This window comes from Microtus oregoni, unplaced genomic scaffold, assembly GCF_018167655.1.
Source record: "Microtus oregoni isolate MIOR12 unplaced genomic scaffold, Mior012 000006F_ref0000085, whole genome shotgun sequence".
NCBI lineage: Eukaryota > Metazoa > Chordata > Mammalia > Rodentia > Cricetidae > Microtus > Microtus oregoni.
This window is the reverse complement of record NW_024543065.1, coordinates 28949077-28964796: the sequence shown is the minus strand read 5'-3', so window position 1 is coordinate 28964796 and position 15720 is coordinate 28949077. Positions and strand designations below refer to the sequence as shown.

At 38.4% G+C, this 15720-nt stretch overlaps 1 protein-coding gene across 2 annotated transcripts in view; it reads right to left on the bottom strand.

The window, feature by feature from the left end:
- Window positions 1–6749: 6749 nt before the first annotated feature.
- The window catches only part of Sec63 (SEC63 homolog, protein translocation regulator), an 81109-nt gene continuing 72138 nt past the window's right edge, over window positions 6750–15720 (bottom strand). For both annotated transcript variants that reach the window (XM_041653456.1, XM_041653457.1), the window contains exons 19-21: window positions 13850–13948; window positions 8266–8370; window positions 6750–7147 (exon numbers count right to left, since the gene is read on the bottom strand). In XM_041653456.1, coding sequence (XP_041509390.1) covers window positions 7004–7147; window positions 8266–8370; window positions 13850–13948 — 348 coding nt within the window. In that variant the 3' untranslated portion in view covers window positions 6750–7003. The remainder of the gene's footprint in view (window positions 7148–8265; window positions 8371–13849; window positions 13949–15720) is intronic.

Below are 15720 nucleotides of genomic sequence, written 5' to 3'. Positions count from 1 at the left end.
TTAACATTGATCTGTCATCATCAGTTCCCTATTTAGGGTTCACATCTCCCCAAAAATTGTGTCCCATAACAATCAGCAGTTCAAGATAATCCCCAGTTATGTAACAAGTTTGAAGCCAGCCTTGGCTACATGAGACACTTGTTTCAAACACAAAGAATATTACTTAACTCTTACATGTATCAGACACACACACAATACACCTTTTAGGAACATGGATTCTCAGTCTGCATGGGAAACATGAGGAGTCTCACCCTTGAATATATGAGCAGTACAACACTCATGTTTCAGTTCAATAATGTGCCATGCAGCGAGCGAGATCAGTTACTTTCTAAGTCTCATGTTAGGGGAAACAGCATATATAAAGAACTCATGCATATTGTGCCCCACATGGGGGAATCTTAAGTGTGTCTTATTGTGAACAAATTGCTGGGGTGAATTTTTGTAACTGGGTGCCAACAAAAATAATTGATAAGAGATTTTAGGAGCTTGAATTTAAACCTAGTGTTCATGTTGGGACAGCACTCTTCAGAGAACCAGCATGCTTAGTTTCATCTTTAGCCTTCTGTCTTCCATCAACATCACAGAAACTTTCCAAGTCAGGCCTATAATCCCAGCAGGAAGATCAAAAATGCAGGGCCAACATTGACAATTTACATAAAAAGTTGAATAAATTCATAGAAAAAAGTTTGAGGTGTGTGTGGGTGGTGTGTAGCTCAGAGGTTAGCACGCCCTAGGCCCTAGAATCTATTGGGCAGGGGGCAAAAGTCTCTAAGAAATGAAAACAATTTGATCTGGTAAGAGGGATATCTTGAGCAGATCCTTATCATGCTTTGGATTAGGGTGGTAAAAGTGAAGGCTATTGGGCCAGCTCTGTAGAAAAAAAAAATGAGTAAGAGGGGCATTCTGAACTTTTATGCTACTTTTTAGGGCCACTAAAGCAATATTCAAGACTGGGGAGAACATACCACTTCTCTCTAGACAGACATACAACTGTTCACACTTGAGTCTCTTACTTGAGATTTTAAAAATACCTTCATGTTTTTAGCTAACACAGGTTCACACAACCTGGAATCTCACAAAGATGGATGCAACTGGATCTCACATTACTCCAGCCTGGGAACTCTGAGCTAGGGGCTGAGACTGAGCCTTGTGTAATCCAAGTCCACTGTCTGCAGGCTAGTGAAGAGTGGTTAGTTTACAACCTGGATGTGATTTATCAGCTTCCATTTCCATGCATGCATTGGGATGGGCATGAGGAGTCCTGGGTTCTGCAGGTCTTCAGATGTGACAAACCCCTTCTCTTCTCTGGCCCTTTGTTGTTATGTTCCTCCTTCACATAATGTCTGACTCTCAGAGGGACAAGGAGCCAGTGGCTCCTGAGCAAAGCACTTGGTTCACTCCTGCAGGCAGGAAACATCAAGCGGAAACCCCAAAGGTTCTGTTTCCTTATGATGCTTTGCTTGGAGGGGTGTAGGCCAACTGGAGGCTAAGCACCAAATGCAAAGAAAATTCCAGAAATCTTGGAGGTAAAGGGCTTTTTAAAGAATACTCTTAAAAAATTGTTCTTTGAAACATACCAAAATATTAAAATTCTTCTCAAACCTTAGTATTGCCAAACTTAAATTTCACACGAAACATGCTGCTCCTGAGGTGTCACTCCTGACATCAGGTGAGATAACCTGTCATTAAGTCAGCAGACTTGAAAGACACAGGGGCTTGCCATGTGCAAAGAAATGCTGCATTGGATCATAAACACTACAGACTCGTCCCCATTCTCCAAAGCTCTTCTCAGAGAATCACATTAATCCTTATAATTTCCATCATAATAGACTCAGGCTTTCAGGCAGGGGTGGGTAGGTGGGGCAGGAGCTCCTAGGGATCATGGCTACCATATACAACAGATATAATGCTCACTTTTCAGACACCCCTTTCCTATTGTAACAGACTGAATTCAATTTAGAAAGTTCTGGATATTTTTGTAGTTGCATATAAGTGAATTATCTTCAAATTGAAACAAAACTATCCCTAGTAGGAAGATACAACATTTGCAAGAGGCTTAAATACACACTATTCTCAAGTAAGAGGTCTAATTTTTTTTTTTTTTACTAAGAACTTATTCCCCTGAGAGTAAGTGTCCTAGGCCTCTTGGTGCAATATTCTCTGTGCATACAAAATTTGATGTGCTAGAAAGCCACTGCCCATTTGTTTCTTACCTTTCTGCACACTAGTGAGTGCACACACACACACACACACACACACACACACTTTGGCTCCTTACTGCCTTCTCACAGACGTGTGCCCAGACAACAGTCATGGAAGACAGGCATCATTTCCCTCATGCAGAGGGCATGTTTGCTGTTACAACAGTAAAGAGTGAACAGGTTTGTCACCCACCTTTTTAAAGGGCTAGATCCCCAAACTCAAAGTTCCTCCGTTGACATGCATGTCTACTTGAGCCACCTGGCACTGCCCATGTGAAACTTAGAGGACAGGAGCAGTGTGGGTGACACAAAGGTAATGCTGTACCTGACCTGGGAACCTGAGCCAGCGCTCCCAACAATATGGTAGATTAGCTTGCACAAAGAGAAAACAACAGACACTTCACAGCTGAAACCATACAAAAAACAAAATTGTATGAAAAGCATCCTCTTACCTGACTGCCACTTCTTTCAAGTGGTATTCTGTAGTTCTAGCACACTGGATTCACAGCAGACTGTCTCTTGGCATTTGCTACAAATGGGTTTACCTTCCAACCAGATGCATATTTAACATAGTGAAGTACACAGGTAAGGAGACAAAGGTTGGTAAGAAGTGGATACAGAAGTTTGAAGAGAAAGAAGGAGGTAATTCTAGGAGGTGCAGATAATCCAGAAAACATTTTTAACTGGGCACAGCAGTCCCAGAGACTCGAGGAGGATTTTGAGTCCAGGAATTTGAGGCATGGCTGAAAACATGTAATAGCCTATTTAAAAAAAAAAAAAATTTTTTTTTTCTTTTTCATATTTGAGGTTTTGGTTTAGTCCCACCATTCTTTAAAGAGAATTAATTATGGTCCTGTCGCCTTCTACTGGAGCCAGGCTGGAAAATACAGCCGTTTACAATTTGCTCAGCCCTAAGTGGTAGCCAGTGCTACCATTAAGCATGGTTTGGGTTCATTTTGTGCTGGAGGGATGGTCCTTCCCACACCAGCCTCTAATTTGCAGGAGCTACTGACTGCCCAGCTCATAAAAGCTACAGTGTCCCCCCACCCCCATCACTCCACTGCAAGAAGCATCCATCATCTTTGCTCTTGGGAGCAGCAGTAGATCTGGACACAGCAAATGCAACCTTGCCTGATGGTATCAGAGTATTGTCACTGTCATCTCAAACGGCACAGTGCCAACAGCCCCAACCTTCACCCTATCTATACCACAAAACAGTAGTATCCAGATGTTTTTGTCATACACCCAAATGAGAAAAAAAAATATAATGCACCAATAAATGTACTATTTATTTATAAATTATATAAGTGTACAACTGTACAATATATTATGTACATTATAAAACACACAAAAATAGAAATTTAAAAGGATGAGATTAAATACAAAGAATCATCATTTTAACATTTTCTCAATGGACTTATTATCTGCATAACCCTGGGATGTACACACCTGCCTGAAACCAGTCCTAAAGCATGCCCATGATTGCTATTTGGATTTTTAGCTCAGTTACAGGAAAATGTACAAGATCACATCTATTTTTGTTTGTGAAGGTCTGTAAATAGCTCTAGTGTCAAGTTTAAGTGTATGATGATGCTAACTTCTTGGGACATATTTGAACTAATCACTGCACAGTTGGTAAATGTCATGCTCCAGTTCACCAATGGTTGTTTCACTTTAAGGCAGACTAAATAGGGGATTCACAGAGTTGAGAAGATGCTTCAAAAAAGAAGCATTTAAAAACAAAGGACAAGTCTTGGTTTATCCAAAGAGGATAAGGGGATGGACAAAGGTCAACTAACCCAACAGCTAGTCCCTAAAATAATAACAATAATTCCTCTGCCTAGTGAAAAGATGTGGGGGATGGGGCATTCTAAATACTGGCCACTGTGCCAAAGGAAAAAGATTAAAATGAAATTCCCATCCATGTGCTGACCCAATCCAAGTAAGTTCTTAACACAAAGAGGGTCCACATAGCTACAGTGCCTAAGTCACAGCGCCTGGGCATGGAAACTCAGTAAATATATGATAAACAATCCCTCAAAAACACGTAGGGTACCGAAGTGCATTTGAAATACAGATAATTACTAAACAAAACTCCAGTGTATGGTAGGAGCTAGCTGGAGCAGATACCTGAATAAATGTAGTAAATGTGTTCAGTAGGTGTGGTGGCTCTTGCCTGTAACCTATCACTCACTCAAGAGGCTGAGGCTGAAGGATCACAAAGTCCACAGCCTGGGCTACAATGTGAGTTCAAGGCCAGCCTAGGCTATATGTTGAGGCTCTGTCTCAAAAGCACAAAAACAAAACCAGAACATGCTAAGAAAGCCTCAATACATTCCTAACATGCAACTCCCTAGTTCCACATTGGGGGGTTGGCATGCTACTCCTACACCTCCTCTAGGGCTGAGCTTCCCAGCAGACACCCTGTCCTTCTCCACCCCTCGGTGCAGAGCAGAAAACAAGAGACTGGTCTATGTGCAGAATCTCATTCAATGTGCGATTCTTTTCAAATATCACAAAATTTTAAAGAACATAAACATCTAACTAATTTTGAGTCTGAGGCCTCAGTCAGGTCTTACAATGCTAACCTTTGCACCTGCCACACTTTCAATTGGTAGTTAAGTCTCCTTGTGGAAGGCTGTACTTTGATGGATACTCTGCAAATTTAGAGATTAAAAATATCACACAATGTAAATAACTTAATTTCACATATAATCAATGTCATTCTGTATGTACACACTGTGTTTTCATTTATATATTTATTTATTCTATTGACAGAATGTCAGTATTTTGAATAAGAGTAAAAACAGCATCACTCACAACTTTCAACCAGAAACAAACCAGGACATATCATTAATCCCACTGTGGAGAAAGAAGGGATGTGGAGTCTGGTGACTGAGTAGAGATGAGAACCCTAACTGAGGCCTTCACCTAAGGTACTTAGAGGAGAACTGGTTCCTTAGGTTGCGGTGTTGATACATATCACAAAATAGACAAATTGTTGGGATTTCCAATCATGGAAGACATGCTGTTTTTGTAAACATGGTGCTGTTAACGGGTTGTAAAATTCTCACCAGAGACTCTCAAACCAGAGAAGCCAGTTGTCTGAATAAGCTCTGGAAAACAGCCACTAGAGGAGACTTTTCTTGAGCCATCTACTTCAGCAAAGCTAGGAAGTGCAAATACTACAATTCTGCTTGCCCAGTTTGCTCTAGCCTCTCTCCTTTCACCTGAACAAGCTGCTTCACTCCTTCACAATTGCATGTCTAGTCGCTACAACCAGCAGTGGAGCTTCCCAGTAAGATCTGATTGAAAAGGGAAACCCACCCACTACATAAAAACGAAACAAATGACTCAAGCCCTCAGTAGCACAGGAAGGGAGGGCCTCATTCAACTAGTGAGCAAGGGTCTGATGACAACTTCAACTGTTAAGTGTTACATCTTAAATTTAGAACAACAACAAAAAAAATCATATTTTTGGTAATCTTCAAATTTTATTTCCAACTACTGTAGTAACAAAATACCAGTAATAATTCTGCATGAAGAGTAGCAACCTTTTAAATAAACAAGGTCGTTAGTATTGCAACAGTACTTTGGCCTATGGAGAGTTTGACAGGATTATTGCAATCAGTCTTAGAGTATTGTAGACTTGTGTCCTCGGTATCTAGTAATAAAAATATTCCTCTTACCTCAGTGACTCATCACACACACATTACTCTGCGTTGAGACTGCCCTGTAGATTGTACTAAATGAGAGAACAGCTCTTCCTCCTGGGTTTTCCAAGAGTATACAGAAATAGCAGTCACTTCTACAGTGAGGTACAATATTAAACTTTTAGTTGAAAAAATAAAAGATTAGCCTATTTATGCCCTTTCTCTAGGAGTAAAAAGACAAACACAATTACAAACATAAAATGAGTCAAACTTCTATTTTATTAACAGGAGTCCAAAATGAATACAAAAAATGTCTCCTTTGTATGCGGTAATTATTTTCTTTAAAAGGCTTCTGCTAGTCAGGTAGATTAAGAGCTAAGAATGTGGTCCAGCTTTTATAGTGACCCTTTGCAAAAGACTGGATAACATGACCCAAGCATCAGAGAATGTGTGGTCCCGCAATCCCTTTCAGACCTGAGCTTATCAGAAGAATGAGATCTTGCGCAGACACCAACTGAGGCTTTAAGAGGCCTTAAGCCGATAAAAGTCACTTTTGTAATGTCTGCTAGCTCTGGGCAATTAAGAACGGAAAATTCTAAAATGTAGCCCTCTGTATTGTGTGGAATGTGTGAGAATGCTAAGTTATGGCCAAGATAGATGAAAATAAAGTTTGAACTCATGTATGGAACTGTTATAATCTTACCATTTGTAAAATATTGATAAATGAATAATGGCTTATTACCAGATTAAAAAAATTGAGCAGATGTTACTTAAAACATATATGTGATGTTTATCATAGTTTAATGTTTACTAAACTAAAGCTGAACAAAGACTGTTTTTCATGTCCTCTGACTGAGACCGTAAACTGATAGGTAATGCACAGCCCACACTTCTGGACAGTTGTAAAACAAAGGATTTATTATCATTTTCAGATGATATAAATGCACCACCCCATACCTGAAAGGCTTTAAATAACCCCCTTTCAGATGTATCACGGCATCACCAAGCGCCTATTTTACGTATCCATTTCTAGTAAAGATGCCAACACTTCCCTCCACATCAGTTCACACTGCTTCTGCTTTACTGTAATTTACAAAGCAGCAGATGTTTGCAAATATGTGCAAATGCTGTGGTCCACGCATACAGTGTTTAGTCATCACCTTCCTCTTCTTCCTCTTCTTCCTCAAAGCTATCTTCAAATCCCTCACTGTCTTCCTGGTCTTCGTCACCTTCTATTGCTGTATCCCACTGGGGATGGTTTTCTGGCACAGGCTTGGCTTCATGAACTTCCAACTATAAAGAAGAATTAAATGTATGTTAGAAATTTGGAAAGAAGTAACGGAAGAAATGCCTGGTAAAGGTTTTCTTTAATCATAGCAAGTCACAAAGAAATGGGTTCTGTGGCACAACTCTAAATTCAGCACATTTAAAAGACACTTCATTCTACAAATGAAAATACTAAGCCTACTTATACAGGAATGGAGAAGAATTTCTAATATAATCTGGTATTTTGACCCTGTAGATGTTGAACCATTTAAGACTGTACTTCTCTGGCACAAAGTACTAACAGTCATGTTTCCTATGCACCAGTGCCGAGTGGTTATCTTATTAGTCTTTGGCTGAAGGAAGAAAAATTCAAGTATGCTTCAAGATTAGTTGTGCAGTAAGATCCCAGGGCCGATGCAGGAAACAGACTCTCCTTTACTGGCTCCTTTACCAGTGTAACAAGATTTTGCTCAATCTCACTAATGTAATAGAACTCTTTGGGTGAAAAGCTCAAGGGAAATGAACACTAAGTGAGCATCAAGCCACACACAAAATTTATGCTGTAAGATGATTAAAAACACAAACAAACAAACCCTTCATTTTAGAAATCAATAAACACACCATAAGTCTGTGGTAAAAATCTGAGTTCTGCTCCCCACTGTCTCCAAACTTTTTAAAGAAAACAGAACACATTTGATAAAGCCCTGAAAAGTACCACATAATATAACACATTAAAAAAAAAAATGCTACTAGGGCTGGAGAGATGGCTCAGAGTTAACGTTAAGAGCATCGCCTGCTCTTCCAAAGGTCCTGAGTTCAATTCCCAGCAACCACATGGTGGCTCACAACCATCTGTAATGAGGTCTGGTGCCCTCTTCTGGTTTTCAGGCATACATGCAGACAGAATATTGTATACATAATAAATAAATATTTTTTTAAAAAAAACCCTACTAAAGCAAATTAAAGTCGAGGTTCAAAGCTCCTTAAAAATCTAATACTGAAAGCACCTGAGATGACCACTTTTTCCTTCCGCCCACTCTGCATCTCAAAACTGGAAATGCTTCCCACACCTTCCTCAGGCTTTGCTAGGGGTTACCAGACTCACATCTTCAGTAATTTTATTTGTTTTTCATTAGTATTCTTACCTTCAGTGGTTTAATCTGATCCAAACCCATATAGGAGTCTGATCTCAGAAACACTGTATACTGATAATTTCCAGGCTTGCCTGGTGCAGGAAACTTTAGTTCTACCTAAGAAGATAAAATCAATACTTAGAAGTCTGTATTATGTAAATGAAACAGAATGCCTTTAAATTTCCTACCTCTGAGTACTTATCCCTCAGATGACTCACAGAAACTCTCACAACAACATGTGTGAGCTCTATTTTATCTAGTATAAACACTAAACAAAAAGAAAATCAAGTTAAGCAGAACTATTGGGTTCATTTCTATGTAGATAATTCAAGAAAACCTATTAAAGTAACCATATTCTATGTTGGCACCTTGAAAACTCAAAAGAAATTAAGTAAAGAATCAAAGTATTACTAAATAAAATGTAGAATTAAATAACTGACTTGGCTAGATAATAAATAATTCTTGCCAAATTTATCTATGCCTTAAAAATCCAGAAAGACCCTCCAAGGCTTAAAGAAGAAGGGATAAAAAGAATGTTAGAGCCGGAGTGGGGAGATATGCTGCAAAAGAAGTCTTGAGGACATGACAGAATCACTGGACTCTCACCTCACTTCAGTAGTGGTTACCTTCACAAGACAAATTTCAACAAGGCCCACAACACCTGAGGGACTGCTGGCAGTTAACAGGTGCTGGGGGACAAGGGTGCCATTTTTCCAGTGGTTAAAGTTGCCTACACTCCAGTAAATAGCCTCCCACCCATGCTATACAAGCCTCCTAATTAAACTCTGTGGGAACACACACACACACTCACTGGCAAAAGGGTTTCAGAGAGCAAGGGAAGGAATCAGAGGCAAGAGAAAGATGAAAAACTAAAATTCATTATATCTATATATAAAACTCAAACTATAAAAATAAATTTAAGAATTACATAATTTCAGTTCATTTTATTTCAATAAATAATTTATTAGTTTTAATAAGGCCCTTTTCTACCCTAACCCCTGCAGAGAAATAATATAAACTATAGGAAACTATATAAAAACAAGTCCAAAACAATATTTTATTTCCCATCAAATCATAAACATAAATACAAATAGTAACATAGACTTAAGAGATTTCAATTCTATATGAGCGTAAGAATATATTCTTTAAAATGACATTTTCGCAATCTAGTAATCTACCTGTAAACTTCAAATTCCAGATTTTTGCAGTTAATGATATATAAAGGCCATTTAAGAGAAAAAAAAGTCTGGTCATTTTAGTACAAATCTGTAATACCAGAGCTTGGAAAACTGAGGCAAGAAAACAAAACAGGGAGAAATATTTGTTGTTCTTGTCTTTTCTCCCAAGACAGGGTTTCTCTGTGTGCCCTGGAACCTGCTCTGTAGACCAGGCTGGCCTCAAACTCAGATTCTGCCTACCCTTGTGACCCCGGTACTGAGATTAAAGGTGTGTATCACAACCACCAGCTTTTTCTTTTCTTTTTTTTTTTTAAAGGCTGATTTCCTCATAGTAAGAGAAAAAAAAATCCAAACCAATATAAAAGATCAAATAAAAATGAACAATAATAACAACCATACACACAAAATATGCCCTGACAACACTGATGGTGTCGAGTTTCACTCTTAAAACAAACTGAAACTACACTGAACAAAGAGCAGAGTAAAAAAGTGATTTAAATAAAAAACATTGCTGAGTACTAAACATTTGGTAAAAATCTTTAGTGAACAGTATAATGCCCAAATAATACACCACAGATGAGATTTCCCAAACATCCTAGAAATAAAAAAACCTTATTGCTACAAATGGGAAGCAAACAAATACAGTGTGTAACACATGAAATAAATGACTAGTAAGAAACATAATGAGTGAGCAATGAGGCAAATTACACTGGTCTTCTAACAGTTTGCTAGAATACTGAAAACAAACAGGAGCGGCTGGAGTACAACTCTAGTAGAGCCCACGTCTGGCTAGCATTTATATGCCCCAGAGTAAAAAGCATTAAGAACAAAAAACAGTGTAATCTTTCACTAGATTTTGAATTAATTTGAAGACAAAACAAAAATTGTGACAGAGTGGAAACTGAATACGAACTGTGAGCCTGCATCACATCAGTGCTGACTCCTAGCTAACAGCTGCATTATGCTTATGGAGGAAAAGGCTGTATGTAATTCAGGAGATCCTTGTCCAAATCTTATCATTAGAAGAAAAAGAAAGGTTGTGAAGAATGGTATTTGCTGACTTTTATATAAAATTTGGGGAGGAGGAATAACCTTTATATTATTTACATGAAACACCACGAAGAAAATACATTAAAAATTGGCTGTCTGGAGGTGGTGGTGCAAGCCTTTTATCCCAGTTCTTATCCAGGAGGTAGAGGCAGACTGGTCTACAGAGTGAGTTCCAGGACAGTCAGGGTGACACAGAGAAATCCTATCCCAAAAACAAAACAAAACAAAATTGGTAACATGAACTATCTGTAGGCAGAGGACAAGGCAAGAAGGATACCTGCTAAGGAGAGCTGCAGACTGGGTATGGAACCAGGCCAAAAGAGAGGAGTATGGAAAAGAGCTGGAGACCTGAAGAGCATTTGACATCAGACACGGAGATGCAGAGTTTGGAGTTTGCCTTTCTGGTTTCCAGTCTTGCTGTGGTTCAACATTTCCTCACAATGTTCCCCTTCCTTCCTTTTGAAATGGTGACATATATTCTGTGCCATTGTATGCTGGAAGTATATGGTCTGCTTTTGATTTTGATTTTACAGAGGGTTACAGTTAAGGAGATTGCCATGAGTCTCAGAAAAGACTTTGGACTTTATTTAAATAGTGTTGAGACTATGATAGATTATAGGGACTTTTGAAGTTGTACTGAATAAATTTTTGCATTAATGATATAGATATAAACCTATCAGGCCAGGAAGTAGAGTGTGGAGGTTTGAATAAGAATAGCTCCGATAGACTCACATATTTGAATGCTTAGGCACTTGGGGGTGACATTATTTAAGGATTAGGAAGTGTGGACTTGTTGGGGAAAGTGTGTCACTGGGGATGGGCTTTGAGGTTTCAAAAGTCCATGCCAGGCCCAGTCTCTCTTTCTCTGGCCTATGGATCAGGATGTAGTTCTTAGCTACTTCTCCAGTACCATGTGTACTGAGTCCATGCTCCCTGCCATTGTGATAATGGACTAAGTCTCTGAAACTGTAAGGAAGACCCTAATTAAATGCTTTTCTATGGCCATGGCGTCTCTTCACAGCAACAGAATGTAACTAAAACAAAGATTCACCTTAAATCTGGATCACTGAAGGTCAGAAGACTCACCCTAAATCTGGGCCATACCTTCTGGTAGGAAGCCTACATAAAGGACATGGAAGAAAGCAGCTTTTGCTTTTTATCTGCTTGTCCTCATTCTCAGTGGCAAGTTTACACATCTTGTTGCTGAGGAATTCCTTCACTGGCATTAGAGCCTGCTTCTTTGGGACTCCAACATACACTGGAAGACCATCTGAGACAAACAGCTTTGTGAACTGAACAACTATTGGATTCTTGAACTTTCTGTCAAGACACAGTCATTGTTGGACTAGCTGGACCACATCCTGTAAGCACCACCCCCACCCTCATTATTCTATCAGTTCTTTCCTCTAGACCTCTAGAGAACCCTGACTTATAATATAGTCAATATCTAGAACAATCTTGAAATTTGTCCACTAAGTCCAGGCTGACAGAGAGAGCTTTCTTTCTCAAAAAGGAACACACACACACCAAGAACAGTAGAACAGAATATAGCTCCCAAGAGTAAATGTAAGACATATTGAGTAAGCAACTCTTTATCACCATGTCATTATGGCAGTCAGTCTTGACTTGACCGGACTTAGAAATACCTAGAATAGAAAAGCACATTTCTGGATGTTTCTTGAACTTGAGAGCTATGATGTAATGAATGATTAACCTTTGTTGCAACATAATTTGAAGACATTATTGGAAGGTGATAAGCTACAGAAGGTGGTCTTGGCTAGAGGAAGTAGGTCATAAGAAGAGTATGCCTATGAAGACTACATCTTGCCCTTTGTCTTTCCCTATTCTACGTCCTGGCTGCCTCTAATGGCATGGAACTTAAAGTACCCAACTAATTGCCAAACATGGATGAACCTTCTGAAATTAATCCTCTCTCCTTTAAAATAAAAATTATTTTTATTCTAAATTAGGGGTGTGTGTGTGTGTGTGTGTGTGTGTGTGTGTGTGTACACATACACATGAGTGCATGTACCTGGAGGGGCCACCAGATAACCTGGAACTAAAGTTACAGGATAGCACGAGACACCTCAGGTGAGTGCTGGAACCAAACCCGAATCCTCTATAAGAGCAGTATTCACTCTTAACCACTGAACCATCTTCTCTAGTTCTCCCTTCTTTAATTCTTTTCCTCAAGTATTAGTTGCAGAAACAAACGAAAGGAAGGAAAGGAAGGAAAAGAAGGAAGGAAGGAAGGAAGGAAGGAAGGAAGGGGAAAAAAGAAAAAGGCAGTAATTAATGGCACATAATAAAATAATAAAAAATCCTCCATTCTAAAACAGAAAAATTACTAGTCCTTGGATTTTTCAAGACAAAGTATAGTCTACTTAGCAGTAATCCAACAAGAACAAAAATTTTAACTTTTTAAGTAAAACATCATTAGAGTCTGGAGAGTAGATATGTTTGTAGACAGTGATGAGGAAAAACTGTCTCAAAACGTAGAATGTTTTCAACAGACTGATCTTTAAAGATTTCTAATGACTCACTCTAAAACATCACATAATATATGTCATATATATAAATATATATAATTATAAAATGCCTTATAACAAACAACATGTAAGTTGCTGTGGGATAATCCTTCGGTACATTGTTAATACATACATATATATATATATATATATATATATATATATATATATATATATCTCATTGACTAATAAAGAACTGATTGGTCAATAGCCAGGCAAATATAGGCAGGACAGCCAAAGTAAGAATTCTGGGAGGAAGAAGGGCAGAGTCAGTAGAGTAGTTAGGAGTCACAGAGGGAGCAAGACAAGTTGGAGGACAGATAAAGCCACATGTCACAAGGCAATATAGAGTAATAGAAATGGGTTAATTTAAGTTGTAAGAACTAGTTAACAGACCTGAGCTACTACTGAGCATTTGTAAATAAAATTGAGTCTCCTGAGTTGGTTATCTGGGAATTGGCGAGCAGTATAGAAATTTCCAGCTACGGTAAATTGTCAAGTATGGTAATGTAAATCTGTAATCCCAAAACCTGAGAAACAGAGGCAGAAGAATCAGGAGTTCAAAGCCAGTGTTAGCCACATAGGGAGCTTGAAGCTAACCCTAACACAAAAACAAACATAAATGGCGGTGCATCCCTAAATCTCAGCACTTGGGAGGCAGAGGCAAGAGGATCTTGTGAGTGTGAGGCCAGCCTGGTCTACAAAGCAAGTTCCAGAACAATCAGGACTATTACACAAAGAAATACTGTCTCAAAAAGCCAAAAGCCAAAACAACAAAAAAATTTAATGAAGCATCATAAAAGTTAAGATATTAAGAGAGAAATATTGTTGGCTAATTACCTCCTCTGTATCCTTCAGTGTACATACATGATATGGCATGGATATTAATGTTTGTTCTTTCCTATCCGCAATATAAAGCCACCACCACTCTTGTTTTTCCTGAAAGAAAAAAAAAAAAAGAATATAAGCTTCAGAAAGAACCGGAAAAACAGTTTCAACTCGTCTTACTTTTGAGATGCTGTCTTTGCCCTGTTCAGTGCTACCTCTTAGCAAATGAACAAATTGTACTAAACCACTAAGAGACACACGCACTATTCCACAATCAGTTCTATGTATAACTTTTGGAGTTTCAACAACTCCATTAAGTCTGCTAATGGATCTCAATAATTAAAAATCTGTGATTTACTTTAAAATGAGAAAAGACATTCTAAAAAAGGAAAACAATTATTACACCATACAAAAAAAAATCAGTTATTCTACCTAGTGATAAGCAAAAATCAGCTTATGAGTAGAAGGGACTTGAGCAGCCCAATAAAAATGCCAATGCATTAAATACTTAAAACATAAAAGAGAACACCTCAGATTTTAAGAGCTTATATTTATCTTTCATTGCACATTGCTATTTTAATAAGCTCAGCATTTCTTTCTGAACTTCTCAAAGATCAGAACAACAAAAAGCTCATTAGGAAACCATCACTAGAATGCACAATGAGAGCTGGGAATTAAAAATGATAGAACAAAAGGCAGAAAATGATTTTATTAATAAACACAGGGCCAAGATGTCTGCATGCACCAAGTTTCAGTGTGCCCAGCACTGTTGTAGGAGGACATTTGTTTGTTCCCGGCTGCCCAGCCGCGAAATAATCACACAGAAACCATATTATTTTCAGTACTGTTTGGCCAATAGCTTAAGCATATTTCTGGCTAACTCATATCTTAAATTAACCATCTCCATTAATCTGTGTATCACCACAAGGCTGTGGCTTACTGGGTAAAGTTCATCTCCAGTGGGGCTACATGGCTTCTCCTGACTCCACCTTCTTTCTCCCAGCATTCAGTCTAGTTTTCCCCACCTCGCTTTGTTCTGCCCTGCTCTGCTATAGGTTCAAAGCAGTTTCTTTATTAACCAATGGTATTTACAGCATACAGAGAGGAATTCCACATCACCTCCCCTTTTCTGTTTAAATAAAAAGGAAGGTTTTAACTTTAACATTGTAAAATTAGATATAACAAGACAGGTATCAAGCAAGAATTGCAGTTACAATATTTACATCTATTTTATCTTTTATCATAACTAAGGAAAACTATATCTATTCTTTAACTCCATCAAAGACTCCAGAAGGACATAATATTTCCTAAGTTAACAGAAAGTGCATTGTAAGCAACTTCCAAAACTCTAGAATTGACAGAGACATCTCACTACCTGAACAGTCACCCAAAGTTCTCCTGTATCGCTGAAGCATTGAACTTGAAGTTGGAGTTTGAACTTGCCTAAAGGTGAGAACATCCTTCAGGGTTCCTGCTTCATGAAAGAGTCTGCAAGATATTCTAGACACAGAAAAAAGTGACTGACAAACTGCTAGTACAGGTAGAACTGTCTTTGAAATTTCCTGCTTCATGGAAAAGTCTGCTGGATACTATGGACCTACAGGCTTAAGATCGATGCCCCAATGATACAGAAGAACTTAGGGTGTCTGTCCAGGCAGCACGATGTCTCTGTCAATTCTAGAGTTCTGGAAGTTTCTTACAATGCACTTTCTGTTTACTTAGGTAGTATTATATCCTTCTGGAGTTTCTGATGGAGTTGAAGAATAGATAGTTATACTTTTCCTTAGTTATGATAAAAGATAAAGTAGAGATAAATATTGAAACTCTAATTCTTGATAACTGTTTTGTTATATGTAATTTTACTATGTTAAAGTCAAAACCTT